Source organism: Camelus ferus, chromosome 13 (assembly GCF_009834535.1).
Source record: "Camelus ferus isolate YT-003-E chromosome 13, BCGSAC_Cfer_1.0, whole genome shotgun sequence".
NCBI lineage: Eukaryota > Metazoa > Chordata > Mammalia > Artiodactyla > Camelidae > Camelus > Camelus ferus.
The window spans coordinates 5,205,029-5,225,407 of record NC_045708.1 but is presented as its reverse complement, the minus strand read 5'-3'; the positions used below and the strand labels follow the sequence as shown (position 1 = coordinate 5,225,407).

General features: G+C 47.2%; 1 protein-coding gene across 2 annotated transcripts; it reads right to left on the bottom strand.

The window, feature by feature from the left end:
- Positions 1 to 1,601: 1,601 nt before the first annotated feature.
- PARK7 (Parkinsonism associated deglycase) lies at positions 1,602 to 17,277 on the bottom strand. 2 transcript variants are annotated; one of them, XM_032495108.1, is made up of 7 exons: positions 17,130 to 17,277; positions 15,997 to 16,114; positions 14,599 to 14,700; positions 12,680 to 12,739; positions 11,572 to 11,641; positions 8,099 to 8,185; positions 1,602 to 2,180 (listed from the first exon to the last, which is right to left on the bottom strand). In XM_032495108.1, the coding sequence occupies exons 2-7, from the start codon at positions 16,084 to 16,086 to the stop codon at positions 2,020 to 2,022; spliced, it is 570 nt and encodes a 189-aa protein (XP_032350999.1). In that variant the 5' UTR covers positions 16,087 to 16,114; positions 17,130 to 17,277; the 3' UTR covers positions 1,602 to 2,019. The 2 variants fall into 2 exon arrangements, with proteins under 2 accessions (XP_032350999.1, XP_032351000.1); XM_032495109.1 differs by having other exon boundaries at positions 17,222 to 17,244.
- Between the last annotated feature and the right edge of the window lie 3,102 nt (positions 17,278 to 20,379).

Sequence of the window (20,379 nt, the reverse complement as noted above, 5' to 3'; positions counted from 1 at the left end):
CCCCCATTTGACCTTGTGTTCAAGCGAGAAATGTGGACGTTGTTCTCGCTGATTCTTCCTCCCACACCCCCTGGGGTCCCCTCAATAGAGCGAGCCTCTGAACCAAGAACGATCAGGACCTCCTCCGGGGGTTCCCATCTCCGCGTCAATTCCAAAGTCTCCGCTCAGCTACCTCCCCAGCTCCAGCCCTGCAAGGGCCCTCTGCACCCAGTGCTCCTGCCTCAGGGCCTTTGCTCTTCCTCTTTCTTCCTGGAATGCTCTGAGCAGATACCCGCCTCACCCCCAGCCAGATCGCTCCAGATTTTCCCTCCGGTCCCTTTTCAAAGAGGCCTCCACTACACACCCTGCAGAAAACATCTCATCACTGCCCTCTTACTCCACTTCTCTTACTAGGACACGGATATTTTCGTTTTTCTCTCTCTGAATCCCACAACACAAGCTCTAGGAGGACAGACCGTGTCTCTCAAAGGCTTCTTCCCAGCACCAGCACAGGGCTCGGCACACAGACGGCTCCCGAGGAAATCTAGTCCCATTCTCACCTCCCAGAGTCTCTCCTGTTCGCCCCTGGCGTCCTCTTTTTACCATCAGCGTGCTTATCAAAACCTGCAGTTACACTTGCATTTTCAACCATTAACACCTGCCTTGCCTTCCAATTCAGGGGTCGGCAAACCACAGCCCAGGGCCCCGCCCCCACGCCACCGCCTGGCTCCATAAGGCTCTGTGGCTGCACACAGCCACCCTCACTGCCTGATGGGGCGCAAACTGTGGCCCAGGGCCCGTCCCCACGCTGCCTGGCTCTGAAAGGCTGTGGCTGGACACGGCCACCCTCACTGCCTGATGCTCTTGTGTCACCAGGGCAGAGCTGAGTGTTTGTGACACTTTACGGCCCCCATGTCTAAAATACTTACCACCTGGCCTTTTCAGAAAGTTTACTGACGCAGGTACAGTACCCCAGGAGGGGAGGGAGGGAGGAACAGGAGGAGGGCGAGGAAGGGCGGGCAGCGACGAGCCCGCACCGCAGAGGCGTCTTCCGCAGCAGCTCAGCCCGCCCTCCGCAGAAGCCTGCCCACTGCGTAGTCCCTCTGATTCTTACCGGTCACTCATAAATGATGAAAAAACAAAACGCCGAGGGGATCTGCCGGCTCCTGCTCACAAGTGCAGAAGCTGCTCTGCTTCAGGGGTAGAGGGACTGGGGTCAGGAAAGTTTTCCACCTCTCGTGCTGGAGCCAGCCCTCAGGCCGGGCCAGGCCTCCCCTCCCAGCGCTCAGGTGGCTGCCAGCAGCGCCAGGTTCACTGCAGGTCCTCCTGACCGCCCGCCGGCAGGCCCGGCAGAGGCCCCAGGGCTGGAGCGCATGGGCTGACTGGTCTCACCCAGGCATGAGGCTCTGCCTGGCCGGGCCGGGTTGCCTGCCAAGCCCCGGTGTGCGACCTAGCCCCTGCACGTGGGCGCTGGGTGGTCACAGGGTGAAACAGCGGGGCGCTGTTAGCCGAGGAAGGGAAACGGGCTGGGCCAACCTGGAGAGGTTTTCAATTCCATCTGAGGACTTCTGCTATAACGTGAAAAGAGGAATTAGCTTACAAAGATTCACAGTACAGCCAACTTCACTGGGTTTTTTTTAATAGCACATTAGAGATACAGGTAATGAGTGGGAGAGAAATCGCACTTTTAAATCTTTGTTCTACGCTTTTCCTCCTGGCCGTGTAAGATGTGTTTGCTGTAGCAATATCAACAGTAGCAATATCAACAGTTTAATGAAGCTGATAATTTGGCTTCACACCAAACAACGGAGACCAGAGGGAAAAGAAGGAACAATCAACAGTTTGCTAAATGCACTATTTATTCTGCAGTCAAGGTTTAGAAATGTGGGGTCACAACTGGGGACACAAATGTGGGGACGCACCGCTGGGCTGCTGGCGGTGACCCCTGCACGGGGGTGGGGGTGGGGCACACTGACCCCGCTTTGTGTTTGGAGTGAACACAGTGAGAATGATTACGGACGGCCTACCCCTCCAGCCCTGCTAATCTCTCAGAACGAGAGGTGCCTTCACCTGCGCTGCCACCTCCTTGCCGGCCAGGGCCTCCACGATGGCGAGGGCAAACTCGAAGCTGGTTCCAGGCCCCCGGCTGGTGAGGATCAGCCCGTCCCTCTCCACTCGACTCTCTGAGTAGCTGTAATGATCTTGGAAACAAACACAGAAAACCGTCAGGTCCTAATGGGCTCTGCTGGACAGCCATGGACTCCACCTAGCAACGCCATTCCGTGACAGCAGCGGCTGGTCTCTCGCAAATTAAAAACCAACCAACAAGCAAACTGCTCCCCCCCACCCCCGCCGACTCTGCAGCGGGTCATTCAAAAATGCACTTGGCTCTCGGAGGCCTTCCAAGCACACCGTGAGGATATTAAAGGCGCCTGTACAGCAAAGAGGGGGCCACCGACAACTGCTGAAATGAAACATATAAATACACGTATGTTCAGCGCAGCCGTGTGAGACCTCGTAAACGTGAGATGTTGGAGCGAATGCTGACTGCTCACTTTCCAGTATACAACAAGTGCTCAAGTGTCAATTTCATAACCTGGAGGGCAGAGAATCTGCCACCCCAAAATATGCCGCTTCGGAATACTGTTCTGAGCTGTAGGTACCTGAATAACAGCACATGCCATGAGAGGCTTTCTCTAAACTCCCCTTTCCTGCCTGAAGACAGAGCATCCAAAAGGAACTCAGCTGTCATCAATCCCCTTCCGGGAGTTTCAACAACCAGGAGAGAAAACTGGAGGCTGACACCGCACCAGACTCTGTCACAAGCGGTCACTCCTCCGCCCTACTCTTCTAAAGACCCTCCACCTTTCCTTTTTAAAAGCCAATGACTCTCCCCTAGGAGGCCGATCTCCCCCTCCCCTTTCCCTATTAAGATGGCATTTAAGGGGGGGAGGGTATAGCTCAAGTGGCAGAGTGCATGCTCAGCATGCATGAGGTCCTGGGTTCAATCCCCAGCACCTCCTCTAATAAGTAAACCTAATTGCCTCCCTCCCACACACACAAAGATGGCACTTAAGCCGGATTTCTCAGCCATCTCAGGGAGCTACTCATTTTTCCCTGGGCATCTCCCATGCGTACAGATTAACAAGCTTTTTTGTTTTTCTCTTGCTAATCTGTCTTCTATTACAGGGGTTTCAGCCAAGAACTCAGAAAGGTGGAGGGGAAATTATTTTTCCTTCCCTACAAACCACTGGCAGGAAGGGGGTGAGGGTGAAGCCGTGTTGAAGGCAGAACCCCCATCACACTGACCACCTGCGTTTTGCACACATTCTCTGCTGCCTCAAGACAAACACGCAAAAACGATACACAACATGTCGGGAGTGGGGAGAGATGGAGGGAGAAGCCACCCTCTCTTGTCAGGGGCTCCTTTTCTTCTGCGTCCCTAACTGGCTATATTTTTGCAAATGTAATAACTAGAAACGTGCTTCTATATTTGCATGAAGTACCTCTGGGCAATGATACCACCTCCAGGCAAGTTCCAGGCCACAATGCTGGGCTTCCTGGTACCGGCTCGCCAAGTTCTCGCCCTCCACACCAGCCGTCAGCAAAGCCTCCCACTGCACACAGAGCCAGGCTCCAACTCCCCAGGTGCAGCAGCACCCCCATGGCCTGGCCCCACTGCCCCCCCAACTCGTCCCATCGCCCACTCTCCCACCTGGAACTGTCACCGAGCACCCCACACTCTCTGGCCCCAGGAAGAGCTGCCGGGCTGCCCACTCTGCCCAGAGAGCTCCCACCTCCTCCCCCTCCCAGGGTCAGCATTGGCCTCTCAGGGAGGCCACCTCTCCACACCGGGTCCCTGGGACCCGTTAGAGCACCCACTCAGCACTGCCGGACCCCGGGAACAACCTGTTTCCTTGCTCGTGGTCTATTCTGAAAACCACTGAGCGCTCACCTGCCCCAGCCCAGCCTTGATATGAACGGCCCCAAGGAGGCGCCCCAAGTACCAGTGAACAGAAGAATGAACACCCCCCACCTCCCCTCTGTGGGCAGCCCTCCCCACACTGCCCTCCCTCCACACTCAGCACCCCACGAAGATGCTCTTTCCAAAGTGCAAGTCAGAGCACACCCACCTGTCTCCCCTATGACAAGTCTTCCCCAACTTTCTCCAGCACCTAGAGGTGACCCTGAACTCCACATCACAGTGCGCAAGCCCTCAGGCCTGGTCTGCATGCAGAGACTGGACCAGAAGGAGCCAGGACAGAGACAGAAAAGAACCTGCGTCCAGGTGGGAGCCAATGGTGACCTGGGTGGGGACAGTGGCAATGGAGAGGAAACAAAGGTCTAAGGTGTGTTCTGCAGATAACATGCCCGGAACCTGGTGAAGGACCGGACGTGGGGAGGCACGCAGAATGATTCCTAGCCGTTTGTCCCGGCAACTGGGCAGGTGGTGGCGCCACTCAGCAGCATGGAACCCAAAGGACACAAGATTCAGGGCGGGGATTAACAGCCCACGAGGGTCCTCTGTGAAATCCTGCCACACGCTGTCCCTGCAGGCAGAGCCAAGCATGCAGCACACACTCCACCTCTGACCACCTTACCCCCGGCCCCAGCCAGTGTGGACCCATCTCCCACCCACCCGAGAACATCTGAGGACACGACTTCATCTTGTTCCTTTTTCTGTTCCCAGAGCCTGAGGAAGAGCTCAGGAAGTACTTGTTCAATGAACACATACAGAGAAAACGTCGCCTAAAAAGATGCTCCTGCTGTATTATGAGCTTTAGAGACAAGGTACTGACGCCCAGGTCCCTTCAGAGTGGGTTAACAACACCTGCAGTAACTCCTGTCTTCCTAGGCTCGTTACAAATCAAGTCACCGCTCAAGTACCTGACCACAGCGCGTGGAAGATTCCCCAGTTATGTTACTACAGAAAAGAGGAGCCCTACTTTGAGGAAGAGGGGTTTTCATAATGCGACCTCAATGACTGGTGGTTAAGCCAGGCCAAGCGCACTTTAAATGCTCAACTAGGAAACCGGCTGGGCCGAGCCTCCCAGAGCTGAGACGGCTGTCTAGATGGGGCAGCGGGAAGCACGATTCGACACGCTTCACTCAACAATCTCTTTGTGGGTAAAATACTACAAATACAGCTTAAACTGGTTAAAGATGTTTACAGGTTCCATGGTTCTCAAAACCTCAACCAGGAGCACAGGTCTGCTTGTCCACTAGCCCCACCTAGCGGCGAGCACGCAGAAGCACAGCACGCCTGGCCCTCGCCTGCAAGGGCGCGGGTGCACCAGCCCACGGGCACAGGACACCACATGCTCAGTCTGGCACAAGGCACTCACTTCTTTTCAACTTTAAGCAAACACCCCAAAGCCTCTCTCAAAGCCCAGACATAAAGCAACTGGGGAGGCTGGGGGCGAAGCGGTCAGCAACTGATGGCTGCTTTTACAGGCGACACCTCACCCAGGTGGTCTCAGAGCCTCGGACGTGAAGTCCCAGAGAGCCGGAAATATTTACTACCGGCCCTTCAAGGAAAAGCCGCTGGCCCCTGCGCACAGCAGCCCTGGGTTCCAGTCCTGGGTCTGCGGTTTAGGAGCTGCCTGACCTCCCTGGGCCTCCCTTTCCTCTTCTGCAGAACGGGGGCGATACCGAGCTAACAGGACTACCTTGGGAATCCAGTCGAACCAAAGGCCAGCAGGAGGCGGCGCAGTTACCCCAGCCTGTTCCCGGCTCCGCTCCCAGCGCTCAGCCCTGGGCCAGGCCTTCAGATGCTCACCACAACAACGGGCAAGCAAACGGCGAGGCCGCACCTTCATTTCAAAGCTGAGAAGCAGACTCTGTCCTTCAGACTGGACTGCCCATCTGAGTAAAACATTTCATACTGATCTGAATGGCGAGGTCGCGATGAGGACAAGCAGGAGGGCCTCACTGCAGGAGACGCCCAGGAAGTGCCTGTAGCTCCACTTCTCAGAATGTTCTTAAAGCGCAGAATTGCAAACATTTTTTTCTTACAATGGAACTGACTAAACCCAGCGCCTGGTAACAAACGTGTGTGGGAGCCTCACAGGGACAGAGGCAGGGCCGGAGTTCCGGCCTGCCTGGCCATGTGGCCTCGCCTCCCCCAGCCTGTTTCCTCACCTGTGAGGTCAATGCCTGCCTGCCTGCCTGGCCCTGGGGGCTGCGAGTGTGCCTGGAAATGCCCAAGAGTTAACAGCCTAATCTTCTACGTCTGATGGACCTCAGGTCTTGAGGTCTCACAAGGAAGGAGACAGAAAGGATGCACCTTCAGGTAACGGAGACTGTCTGACTCGAGCCCTCCTTCTCATGTGTTGCAACTACTAAATGAAGCCTGATTCTGTTCTTTCTGACCCTCCAAAATCCCCCCACTGGCTCAAAGTAAGTTAAATCCCTACATTAAAAAAATGCCCAGAAGCCAGAGCCTTGAAAAAAAAATCAACTTTCACACAGAGGGTTTTAATGACAACTTACTGTCTTTCTATCAACTAAAGTAAAATTATAGGTTTTAAGAAAATACTACTCTAGATGAAATTAAAAAACATGCAGAATGTCCAACACCAAGAGCGAACCCTGACGTAAACCACGGCGCTGGGTGACGGCGACGAGGCAGCTCAGGCTCACCGCCTGGTGGGGAGGGGGGCTGTGCGTGGGCGGACGGGGGTTCGCGGGAACTCTGTACTTTTTGCTTCATTTTGCTGTGAACCTAACACTCTTCTGAAAAATAAGGTCTATTAATTTAGAAAAACAAAGGCAATAAAATGAAAACTGCATCACTTTACTTTTCTATGAAAAGGGACTATAAGAAATGATGCTAACTGCCCTTTTAGTTCACAGTAAGCCCAGGGCAGGACTGACAGGCGGAAAATGTATCAGCTGCACAGCCATCTTCAAACCCGCCTTTGATGGTATCAGTCTTTTCATTTAGCCACCGTGTTTTGGTTGGCTGGTGTCACTCAGTGTCCCACCTGGTTGAATGCCAGTCGGATCACCTTGGCTTCTAAGTGGGAATTCTGATTCTCTTGCATTTGTCCTCTCTCTCTGCATGTTCCAAGGTCCCTGCCTCCCTGTGACATGCACTGCAGGGACAGGTGGCCGAGGAAGACCCTTCCTGTCTGACAGAAGACACTACTGCTTGGTGCCCTGAAAGCCACACTGAGCAGCAGCAGCTGGTACCGGGGAAGCAGTGGCCCTGGCACAGCCGCACGTTCAGGAACTGGGTTAATCATATATGCCTCGCACTTTAAAACCTGACACACACGTCTCTGCAAGCTGTTAAGAGACAACAACAACCTTTTTTTTTTAAAAATAATCTCCAAATAACAAGCAATATAAGAGAATTTAAAATTTTTTGATACATTATGAAGAAAAAGCGTAACGTTACGTTAAAAAAGCAAGCTGCAGGATGTATTTACGAGATTTCACTGGAGTAAAAATATTAAACCACAAAGGATAAGGGGGGTGTACAGAGACAATTCTAGGGTTACACAAAAAACTTTTAACAGAAATTACCTCTGTGAATTAGAGAAAGGGGTGGGGAAGTCAGTGAGGAAAGGAACATCTCTTTTTACGTCATCTCTTTCTGTGCTGTTTGCATTTTTAAAAACATGAATAGAAACTGTTTTTATAAAAATAAGTTAACAAAAGTTAAATATCTACTTGATATTTATAAAAGAAATCTGTCAGCCGAGGAACAGGCTTGGACCCAGGCCTCCTCAGAAGGACGGCGGAGCAATGTGCACTTCACATTGGACTGTGGGCAAAAGGGCACATTCTAAAATTGCTATCAAAGATTAAAATTTACCTTCAGATCACTGGCAAAGTATTTGGTAAAAATACTAATTAAACTGGCATTTTGCAACCGCTTCAGTCTGTGACGCTGGCCTTTGGCTTAGCTCCCACCCCTCCGGGATATACAGAGACTCGTAAGGTGAGCCCACCTCTCGTGTTAAAACACTTGCAAAGAAAGCAAGGGACATGTCAAACCTCAACCCCCACCGGGAACCCCTATGTGTCAACTATGTAGACCTGTGGGAGACAATGCCACATGGCCGCTTTTGAGAAGGTCTTTTTGTACATTAAAATACAAGCATACACTTACTTCCATTCATCATTTTGTCTTTAGCAAGTGGGTGCGTTGTAACTTTGCTTCCAAAACCTATTTCGTGAGCCAACAGAGCCGTAGGGCCTAAAAAGATAAATAAAAAGATGTAAGTGGAGATATAGAAAGACCCATACTTTAAAAACTGCAGCAGGAATTCTTCAAAATCAGGAGGATCTTACCTAAAAATATACTTACGATTCTGAAATTAAACGCCTCTCAGTATGAGAGCTGAAGTGTGTTTATAATAAACCACCTGAGCTAAGCACATACGGCAAAAGCATACAAACTCAAGATAACCATTTCATCAAAAAGACGTACCCTGACACCTGAGGAGCAAACAGGTAAAAGACCGTGCCCCCAGGAGGGACGGGCTGCAAGTGTAACAGGGGCACAGAGGAGGGGGAGCCCCCGGGGGCGACTCACCTTGCCTTACTCTTTTGCAAATGAAAGGTTCAGTTACACATTAAAGGCAGCTGGTATCTTTTGAACCTCTGGGCTTAACTGCTATTTTCCGGACTAAATTTTTTTTAATTGAAAATGAAAAATTAGCGCTCATCTGCCTATCCAAATATATCAGGTGGTAAGAATGATTAAAATGAACACAACACTGTCCCAGCCCCAAAGGAGACACCTCCGTGTCTGAGACATAAAGGCCTTTCTTACAGCTACGCACCAAGAAGAACCTTGCACGAATGCCAGCTGTGGACCCTCTCTGGGCCTCCCCTCTTAAAACGGAGTTTTAAAAAAATACACAGGTGCTGAGTTGAGATTTTTACCCAAATGTATTCACTGAAAACAGTCAACTTCACTGATAATCACAAGCATATTTCGCAGGTAACACTCCCCAAGTAGGGGAATGGTTGTTATCTTACCTTAAAACTTTAAAGAAAGTAGTTATTCTATTTTTTTTTTTGTCTAAGCCACCAAAAAATAACAAAAACAAACAGAAACTTTCTAAGGCCTCGTGTCATACCTAGAGAAACTTTAAAAGAGCACCATGACCTTCTAAATGGTCAGGCCACGGTGGGTAAGATCTCAGGTCAGAATCTGTACACTTCAGCTTCAGCAAACCCAAGCACTTTCTTACTGCCCTTTCATTTTTCAACACGGTTCCAAGAAAAAAGTTGTTATGTAACAGACCCACAGGCTTCTTAGACCTCAGCTGCTACTAACAGGAAGCGCAAACAAGCAACACGCAATTACATAAGCTTTCTGCCCAACGGAAGGTGTCGGTTTCAGACCAAGTCCTCACTTATACCTTAGGTCAAAAGCCTTTTAAATACACTTGACGTCTCCCTCCTCCTACTTGTATTCTACCCGCGAGAGAACCGTGTGTGGTAGCAAATTGCAAATGTCTGTAAAAACTGAGGGATTATCACTCAATTTTTATTTGAATGGATTCATGAATTACCTTTAATGCTTATTTTGTAAGATTTTAAGTAAATAATTTGCTGCATTTTCTTGTAAAGCAAACCTCAAGCGATGACTGACCTACAGTGAGGAGAGTGGTCACACGGTGAGCTGGGACTTTACAGGCTGCTCCCTCCAGGTGATAAAATTACTGCTTACAGTAACGTTAACAAACGTGCTGTAAACTCATAATTACTGCTTTCTGGGGCTTTAGGATCCTATTTGGAAAATTAGAGGCGATATCTAGCTACTTCTATTACTTGTGCTTCTGATGGATGAAGTGTGGCCGAGTCAGCAGCAGGGATCCAGCCCTGAGCACGGAGCAGAGGGTACAGTGGACTGAGTTGCCTTGGGAGGCCCAGAGGATCCAGCCAACAGCGCCACCGTGTGGTGACTTACACAGAGAGCACCACCGCCACCTCCTGGCCCCTCCGGGTGCCCCTGAGCCTGGGCAGTACTTGGAGCCCCACGTGGGCCAAGTGCTGGCTCCTTCCCCTGGAGGATTCCTTCCCCTGGAGGATTCCTTCCCCACCCCACCGCGCCGAGTGAATCTCCTTTCATTTTCTTCTCAAGATAGTCTCCCTTCCAATTTCTGTCTCTCGCATTCACTCAGTATTAGGGTTAAGTTAATGTTCCTCCTGTTCAATAAACAGATCCCAGTTCCTGACTGCAACGCTTAGCAATCTTCTTGTTTCCATCCACCGATTTAAAACCTCAGAATCTCTTCCACGGTTCACACCAGCCACTCTCTCACACTCGAACTACTGCTACTGCAGTCTCCTTGACACACGGGCATGCGCCTTCCCGTTTTTTGCAGCCCCAGAAGAGCAGGGCAGGAGATTGATCGCAGACAGATCATTAGCGCTGTGTACCTTATGAAGTCCATTTAAATGATTATCAGGTCTGCGCTCCTAAGGAGCGTGGTACCCAGGCCTGCCTGAGCCCAAAACAGTGAGCCAGATGGACCAACAATTTCCGTCTCAATGACACAGAACAAAAATGGACACATGGTTTTGACTTTCAGCAGAGTCCTAAGAGGACAAAGCCAGCCCAGACCCTTCCATTCTTCCTTTGGTTAAAGCACCTAAGGGCGAGGCAGACGTGAGGGGTGAGCAGAGTGGGGAGGGGATGGGCTGGACTAGGTCCTTATACACATAATAGGCCCTACGTCCGCCTCCTCAAAGACAGGTGCAGCTGCCTGTGCCGCAGTGTCCTTCAGCAGAGACAAATCCTTGGGCCCTGAGGGCAAGTCAGAGGTCAATGTCGACCAGAGGTCAAGGATAGGGCCCATCAGGCGGTTGCCTCTGCAGTCCTGCTCTAATGCAAAATGCCCAGAGCCCTAGCCTATGGATTCTTTTAAAAAGTCTACTGTATTGAACAAAATAACGTGTCATTTTATCTAACCATCCATACATCCACTAATTTATATACTCGCTCTTTTGACAGACAATAAAGACCTATAAACAAGAAAGGCACCTGCCAAAATTAATCAGAATATCATCTGATAGTAGAGCAAAAAGAATGGATTTTTAAAGCACTGTCAGAAAACAAAGTATTTCTAGGTTTCAAAGATGTGAGGACATCTATAAAGCCCCAAAAACCTGCCTCTGAAGCAGTTGGAGGTAGCACAGTGCCCGAGACGCAGCACTGAGCACCGATGTCGGGCAGAGGGCGCCGTGGGGCAAGCCCGGGGCAGAGCCGTCCTGTTTCGTCTGCCCGGTTCTTGCTGACAGTGAGCTGGCACAAATACCTTCTGGCACCAGGATTTGCTGCAACAAGCTGTTTACTGAATTCCAGAGGGGCCAGACTTTCCTCTGAGGTCCACCAAGCACAGAAAACACAAGGTTTCACAGAATGTAGACCAAAGGCACGGAGAAGCAGAGAGCGGAACGGCTGTAGTCATTTCTGAAATGACACTAACTTCATGCCACCAAACTAAACACACCAATACAGACGCCTTTCCTGCTTTACTGAAGGGGAAGAAGTCTTTGGAACCAAATCTTATAATCACAGACCACCCTGGCGCGTGGGTTCTGAAGCTTCCACGTGTTACACGTCACCTGCACAGATGGCAGCAATGAGGCCCTTGCTCTTCTCTTGTTCCTTCAGAACCTCTTTCACAGCAGCGGACTATTCAAAGAAAAGCAAAAACACATCAAGTTATGATCAAGCCACAGCCAGTCTCTGGCTAGAATCTGATTTTAGCTTAAACCACGAGATCTTCAATCTGACTACTTTTCAACAATATTGCTAAATCATCAATATAAAAATGACCAAATCTGTAATGTTTCTACATTCTTAAACCCAAGCACGGCATTTATTATATGAAAAAGGCACTCTTTTCTTAAGACGTTTAAAGCTGAGATGAGAAAAGCAAGTTCCCCTGGGCATGCGAACCCTCGCCGTGCTGTACTCCAGGGAGAGACACGGCAGGGAGGAAACGCGGTTCTGGGGGTGTTTTCAGGCAGCAGAGTCGGGAACAGGGCCCCGCAGTCCCCAGTATCTGATTCAACCTGCTTCGTGAGCTCTTGTCTGCCAGCCGCTCCTACTGCTGTCTCCTTGCTGCAGGCTGACTCCTCGCACAAGACAAAATGAAGAAGCAGTGGCCCCCATTTGGCCATTTCTCATTCCAGCTGGCAGCTGGCGCCCTCTGCACCCACCTAAGCCCCGTGTTGAGGAGACAGCCAATCTCTTATCTTCCTATGCCTGAGCTGTCCTAAGCCCCAAAGGAGATCGTTCTGCTGCTGCTGAGGGAAGAAAATAAGCAGTCTCACATTTGGACGGGATTCACAGCCGCTGTCATAACTGTCCCACCAATTCTGCTTACTTCTATCGTGAATGCTATTAGAAATGCTTTTGAAAATTTAAGCTATGGGGGGAGGGTACAGCTCAGTGGCAGAGCGCCTGTTTAGCATGCATGAGGTCCTGGGTTCAATCCCCAGTACCTCCATTAAAAAGAAATAAGTAGACCTAATTACCCTCCTCCCAAAAAAAGCTAAAAAAGAAAAACCCTTAAGCTAGAAGACCATTTTGTTAATCTCATCTTTCCCTATTTTATTCACAACCTCCCTCCTGAAATATTATAACAACAAAATCAACAGACTCTTATCAGGAGATGTTGAAGTAGCACTTATACCCATTTTTTTTTCTTCTTTACCCACTTTTTACCTCAGATAAATTCTGTGCGCCCAGGTTACCTCCTGGTAGAACCACTACATCATACGGTCCCTGTAACAGTTTTTAAAAAAAAAAAAAGTGAGAATGTTTCATCTGAAAAGTGCATTAAACAATAAACACTTTCATATTTTAAATGTGGGTCATAAGCAAAACACCGTTCACAGAAGAACACTTAAATAGAGCAAGATGTTTCTCTACAATGGAACACTGTTGTAACTAGTAAAAAATAGAGAACATCTGTATATAATAAAATGAAAGGATGTCCTTGAGGCAGAATTGCAGGGGTAGCACGACCTCATTCTTGTACAAAATACATACACATGCATGTGCATGCAGATGTGTCTGTATACACACTTATACACACACACGCTCACATGGACAGTATACAGATACTCACAGACAAAGGAGTGGGCCAACTGATATGGGATGAGGGGAGAGGGGGAATGAGAAAGGACGTTTAACATCTGACGTTGTGTTGGTCTATACTGCATGAGTTGTTTTTCAGCAGGAATGTACGAAGTAATACATAATTAAAAGGAAAATGTTAAAACGCAGAAAAAAAATTTTTAACCTTATGAAAAATGAAACTTGGGGGATAAAAATAATGCAAAATTTTAGTATCCCAGACATCAAAACATCCTAGAAATCTAATGATTTCAAACTTGCTGAAACTACAGAATAGAAGGTTTAACAATACTTTAAAATGTTAAGAAAGTTTTAAAAATTCAGTCATTCAGCAAATTATCAAATGAGAATTCTGTACATATTTAGTGCGTCATATGCAATTTAGAATTACCTTTAAAGACTATAAATCTCCTATGTTGTTTTAAAATGAAACAAAACTAAAAACAAAATTTGTGACGTATAGACTTTCTTTCACTTCTTTTAGATACAGAACTAAACAATAAATGGACACAAAATGTAACTACTGTTCTAAAAAAACCCAAACACCACAGGACAAAAAAGATCAGGGAAGAAATATTTACTTATCCTCTCTCATTTTTAACCTGCTATTTATAAAGTTTCAACAATTTATATGTAAATACCAGTATTCTTACACTCCACAATCTAGCACTTAAATACTTGAATTTATGAAAAAGGAGTAAAGTTTTTTTCTATGCACTTGAGGACAGCTAAGCACAGGGAATCACGCTCCCAGGTTCCACGCCAGGGCACAGGTGGCCATCCATGAGCTGGCTCTGTGTCCTTCTCTGCCACGTCTCTGCTCCCAGAGGGTGCTGCCCACACCCCTGTCACGCTGGCCCCTTCAGCCTGAGCCCTGTGAGAGTGTCCGCAAGAGTCTGAGCCTGTGTGGGCAGGCATGCTTCTGAGGAAAGGAACTATAGCTCTTGACAGATTCCCAAAAGTGTCAGTCCCCCTCAAAAATAAGAACCGCAATGCTAAAGATACTGAAAAAGTGACACAATTTAAGTAGAACTCTTGCTCCTCCCTTAATCCAACCACGAATGAAGCATGAGTTGTTCCCTGTAAAATGAATCACACAACCACGTCTGTGTCATTGAAAGAGGAAAGGCAGTAAGTAGTTTTCGAATAAAGAGTAAGAAATGACTAGGAAATACGGGACTGATTGTCTGGTATCAAGTAACAGAATTATAACAAGAGGCAAGGCTGCCTGGATGAGCCAGGATACTGGTCCAAGTGTCCCATCCATCCACCCATGTTGAGCACATGCAGGGTCATGGACCTGCCAGGCTCCAGCGATACAGATACAGAGCAGAGCAAAGCAAAAGTCCCCCACTTCCCAGGGCTTAATTTAGTGGCAAAGACAACCAAGCAAAGTAACTTTCCTGAAATAAGTTTGTGCTAACAACAGCCTCACATGTACTCCAAACAGCTCAAGAAATTGATAAAGAAGCCGCAGAAAGTAATTCCAAGTATGGACAACAAACCTCTTTTTTTGCATCTTCCAGACTGGCATCAGGACAAATGACAACGTCTCGGCTACACTGTACCGGGTCCTTTCCAGCCAGACCTGCGACGGTGACCTTAATCTAAGAGAAAGACGTCATCGTGATATTTAAGAACACTGAAACATAAATTTAGAGTAACATTTTCACAGCTGTCCTGTGTTTTAAAATAACTTGGCAGGAAATCCCGCAACAAAACCATGCTGACTTTAGGCTCATTAAGCTGGCTAGCTATCTTTTATCACTAGGTCTGTCCCAGTTTGCCCAGGACAGTATGAATTAAAGATGCTGTCCCAGCATGCTGCCTGCTGAGTGTTCTTTCTCCCACAAGGGTTCTGGTTTGGGGGATAAGCCATACGACCATCCTATCAATAATCATTCTCGCAAAGTTACTGCTGCCATTTAAACCTCATGATATTTTATTAAGGTAGGCATGCAAGTTAAAATAATAAAATACTACTTCACCTTGCAAAAATTTACAAAGTTGACAATACTGAGAGCTAGTGCTGGGAAAACAGGAATTTTCCTCATTGCTGGTGGCCCACATCTTAGTACTCTGGAAAGTCATTTGACAACATCTAGTAACATTGACCACGCAACCAGCTATTCCTTTCAGGCATAGATCCTAGAGAAACTTCCACATCTTTGAGCAAGGAAACCCGTAAGAGAGTATTACAGTATTATGATGCTGTGAAACAAGGCAACAGAAGAACGGGTAGACTGGGCATATTCCTACAGTGCAACACAAAGCAGCAGTTTTAAATAAACTGGATCTTTATCTTTTCTACAATATGTGCACTTTATTTACTTAAATATTTTGATTGATCGATTGTCTCTGCACCTGTTTCTTCAACAGCAAAATGAGAATGGCAATAACTCAGTGGGTTGTTGTAACACATAAAAAGGTTTACCTAAGTGCTGAGAATGACACCTAGCCCTCAGTAAATGCTACGTAGGTATTCATGATGGCTATATAGACACATACAGATTTATAATACAGATATGCAGAATGAAAACTACAATCTAACGTTACTTTAAAGACATGCATGGGCTGGATATACATCCATGTGAGGGGAGCAGTTATCTCTGGGGCCAGAAAGGGCACAGATCTGGGAAATTTACAAAGACGGCTTTGCCATGTTTTATTCTTTTAAAGCATTTGTTCTCCAAGAAACAGATCTGAAAGAAATATGGCAAAACATTCACAAGTATTAAATGTGGACAGCGGATAAACAGGTAATTATTATTATATCGTGCCTGTACTGCTGTGTATGCTTGAAATGTTTCATAAAGGACACTGGATACGACTTTATTCAAAATTCAGAAAAATTCAAAAATGTTTCAAAAGGGAGGAGGGCTAAAAAACCTTGGGGGACTTACTCCAGCTCGTCTCATGACATCTACAGGGATGACCGTCTCCATCTCTTCTGCTCCTTTAGCCAGGATGACCAGAGCTCTTTTTGAAGCCATTTTTATGTTGTATTTTTTAAAGACTTAACTAAAAAAAAAAAAAAAAAAAAAAAATTCAAAACACTTTCACTGCAACCCTGGAAAAGCCCCAAATTTTAAATTTAGGAACATTTTTAAGTAGAGTAACTACGTGCCTCCTAGGGAAAAGGTTTTGATAAGACAAACAACTGAACATGAAAAAAGCATTCTAGGTTAACATGGGTTTACTTAGTAGAATTTCAATTGCTGTTCTTTTTGAGATGAAAACCCAGTAAGGTTGCCAACACGTTAGTTTCGTTTAGATTTTTATATTTTTTAAAATCCAATTTCTAGTAATAAATTGCAAATGAAATTTTCCAAGACACAAGTACGTGGGTCTTGCATTTCACACAATTTGGGGAGATAAAAGGTCTTCTTTTCTTGAAGAACTATTTCGCAGAGAAACGACTAAATTTAACTTCATGGGTAAAAAAACCCATGAAATACACAGTCTTTAGCAAGTAGCCCCTGAGATTTTTGGAGGGAATTTTTTTTCTTAGTTCCAATAACTGCACTAAAAATTCAGGGTGGGGGAGGTTAACAGTGTCAACTATTTGAAGACACTTTTTTTTTTTTAAATGACGGAGACACATGGGAATTTCCCCTTACTCAATCCAGCTAGAATCTCTCTTTGCACTTGGCTCTCTCGTTGTAAAGGACAGATGCTAAGCCAGGGCCTTGAGTTTTGAGCCTATTCTCCTTCCGGAGAGTTTGGTTCTCCGTGCAACATAGATTTTAACAAAACGATGTCGACAAACACAGTTAGGTGGCTCCAAACTGGTGGGAAACTATGTACACAAATTCTGGAAGCTTCAGCGCTGCGACTACGCTTGGCTGCAGAAAGGCGCCATCTGCTTAAACAGGGAGGGCGCGCTCCTCAGACGCGGCGAGACGCCGGCCGGGTCCGCGCGGGTTGGGGGAACCCCTCTGAGGGCGCTCCCTTCGAGCCTCGCGACTGTCCAGCGCGCGGCCCCGCGCCCCCTCGCCGCCCGCAGCGCCACCGCCGTGCTCCCCAGGGCCCCGACCTGAACCTCGCCTCTCCTCCCACGGACGCGGCGCCTCGGATCGTTCGGCGACACTTCAGCGCCGGGGACGACAGAGCCAGAACCTGACTAACCGGGGACGCTCGCCAGGACGCACGCGCGCCGCCCGGCTCCGTCCTCAGCGCCGCACTGCGCAGACGCGCGCCGCCTGGCGTCTCATCGCTCCGCACTGCGCAGCCGCGCGCTGCTCGGCCCCAGGCGCTCAGCCCCTCACTGCGCAGACGCGCGCCGTCTGTCGTCTCACTGCCCTGCACTGCGCAGACGCGCGCTGTCAGGACCCTGGCGCTCAGCATCGGACTGCGCAGACGCACGTCGCTCGCATCACGTTACGTCACATCCGGCCAAACCATCTCGGAGAACCGGGGGCCGGCCTGCCCTTCCGTATCGCGATTGTGCATCTCGGACGATTCTATTTGGAACAGCCAGCACCAGGAGAATCCTGCGGACTCACACATTCTCTTGCAAGCCCCCCACCCAAGATTTGGTCCGGCCTGCCCGCCGCGCGCTCTGAATTTAACCCGCTCTTTGCCAAAGCCCAGCCGTGCAAGGCTCGTCTGCTTGCTTTAAACTCGCATCTTCACAAAATAGAATTGGTCCTTCACGCTTCCTCTGTGCACTCAGGCCTCCTTTTCATTGTTCCTGTTTCCTTGAGCGCCTTCCTGCGTCACCTCAGCCTTCGAATTCTCCCCAGTGACTAATTTGGTTCCCATGGCCAATTTCATATATATTAGAGTCTGAAAAGTTTTTTTTTATTTTTTATTTTTTTGAAGTTTCCAATGCTGCTTTTGCATCCACAGGCTTAGCGAGATACCCGAACATATAAGCAGACACCTACAGGCAGACCTCCGAGATTCTGCAGATTTGGTTCCAGACAATTGCATTGAAGTGGCTAGGCAGTGAAAAGAGACACATGAATTTTTGGTTTTCCAGCGCATATAAAAGTTATAATTACACTCTACTGTAGTCTATTTAGTGTGCAATAGCATTACGTCTAAAAAAGTACATACTTTATTTTTAAAAATACTTTATTCTTAAAAAATGCTAGCCATCACCTGAGCCTTCAACAAGTCATAACTTTTTTGTTGATGAAAGGGTTTTGCTGGTGGAGTCTGGGATGCTGAAGATTGGGGTGGCTGCCGCAATTTCTGATGCTCTCTCTCTTTAAATGGAGGCACTGGGGATAGAACCCAGGACCTTGTGCGTGCTAAGCACACTCTACCACTGAGCTATTACCCCTCAACCGCGTGGCAATTTACTGAATGAAATGAAATTTTCTTCAATCAAGCATGTGATGCTGTTTTAGCATTTTACCTACAGTAGAAATTATAAAAATTGGAGTCATTCTTCTCAAACCCAGCTGCTGCTGCTTTGTCAGCTAAGTTTATGTCATATTCTAAATCTCTTATGTCATTTCAGCAATTTCACAGCATCTTCACCAGGAGTAGATTTCATCTCAAGAAACCATTTACTTTGCTCATCCATAAGTGACTCCTCCTCGCGTCATGATAAAATTTTATCATGAGATGGCAGCAACTGAGTCACATCTTCAGGCTCCACTTCTAATTCTGTGAGCAAATGCCATTGGAAGAATGGCGCCAGTAGATTTGCTTGACGCAGGGTTACCACAAACTTTCAATCTGTAAAACAAGAAATGCGAAACACAATAAAGTGAAGTATAATAAAACGAGGTGTGTCTATACTTAGTTAATTCATTTATTGAAATGATAATCTTTCAAAGAGGCACAAAGGAAACCTAAATCAAAATGGAGCAGGGAAGCCATGAAGGGAGGGCTCTAACACATACATCACCACAGCTTACAGACCATGGAGGAAGAAAGATTTCTTCCTGACACGGCAACAAACAAGCTGCCCACAATTGTGGTCAATTAAAAAACCACCCAGCCCTCTCCAATTTCCTTCTAAAATCTGATACATGCTGACCTTCCCTTTGTCTCCTTGGACTTGCCTGTGGCTCGCTATATAGCTTGTTGGCTTGTCTTGAATTGCAACTCCTTTGCTATTCCAAGTAAACTCATCTCAGCTAGCTAAAGATCTTGTTATTTTTAAGGTCAATAATCTCAAATTTTATTTCTAAAATCTTTGATTTGTGATACTTTTAACTAGTTTCAAAAGCCATAATGATAATGGTTGCATTGAACAGAAGGCTCCTATCCCTGACCCCATCCAGTTCTATTCCCCTCTCCTAAGTAAACACCTTATTAGTTTCTTGGGCAGCCATCCAGTATTTCTTTTATTTGCACAAGCAAATACAAATATATACTATTATTTTCCTTCTTTCTCATAAAAATGTAGCTGACTCTATACCTTGTTCTGTACTTCCCCTCTGGCTGCCATCACCTTATTAAGAATATCCTGGAGACATTCCATATCAAAAATAAGTTCCTCATTTTTTTTTTCTCAGATAGATAGTGTGCCATCGTGGGCATGTTCTATAGATGACTTACTGGTGCCCTACTGTTAACACTTAGGTTATTTCCAGTCGTTTTCTGCCAACAGCACTGCATTGAATGACTGTATTTATATGTCCCACTTGTGGAAGTATAACTGGAGGGTAAATTCCCACAAACGGGAAATACATTTGAGCAGCCCCATATAAGTTAGCATTCTCAACAGTAATATATAAGATCAAAGAGTATATTTCAATGGCAGTATTTAAAGTTTCAATTTAGATATCAAAAGCACGTTTATTTTCAAGAAATCACGTGTTACTTTTCTTTGCTGGTTTGCAAAGCACTTTCATATAGTTCATGTTATACAATGATGGTGAGAGTGGTTTTATTGAATTTTTAAAATGGTAAATAGATTAATGTATGCAACACTCTGCACTCATGCAAAAAATGTAAATATCTTCAATCACCTCGCATTTTAAGAAGGAAACCTTCTGGGGAGCTCTGGTGTTGCAGCAAAGTGTGTTACAGCTCAGTGTTACAGCTCAGTTGTGACAGCAACCTGGACTGGGTGAGAGACCAAGCAACACTTGGAGGGTTGGAGAACTCAGGTTTATTACACCAGCAGGCCCAGAGGAGTTAACACTTCAAGCTCTGGACCCCATCTGTAGGCTTACACAGGCTTTTATAGGCTACCAGTCTAGACTTTGCAACATTTTGTAACATCATATGCAAATAATGTATAACAAAGTTGACTAATTAGGAACAAGCTTTGTAGAAATGGACCGATCAGGACTAAGGGGGATGGGCCAATCAGGAGTTAG

Bases quoted from the DNA above. Each gene is read 5' to 3' on its own strand.
- PARK7 (XM_032495108.1), bottom strand. From the start codon at position 16,086: ATGGCTTCAAAAAGAGCTCTGGTCATCCTGGCTAAAGGAGCAGAAGAG. The intron at 8,186-11,571 runs GTGACGTGTAAC...TTATCTTTTTAG, and splicing joins CATTGCTGCCATCTGTGCAG to GCCCTACGGCTCTGTTGGCT. The intron at 2,181-8,098 runs GTAAGTGTATGC...TTTGTTTCCAAG, and splicing joins AGACAAAATGATGAATGGAA to ATCATTACAGCTACTCAGAG.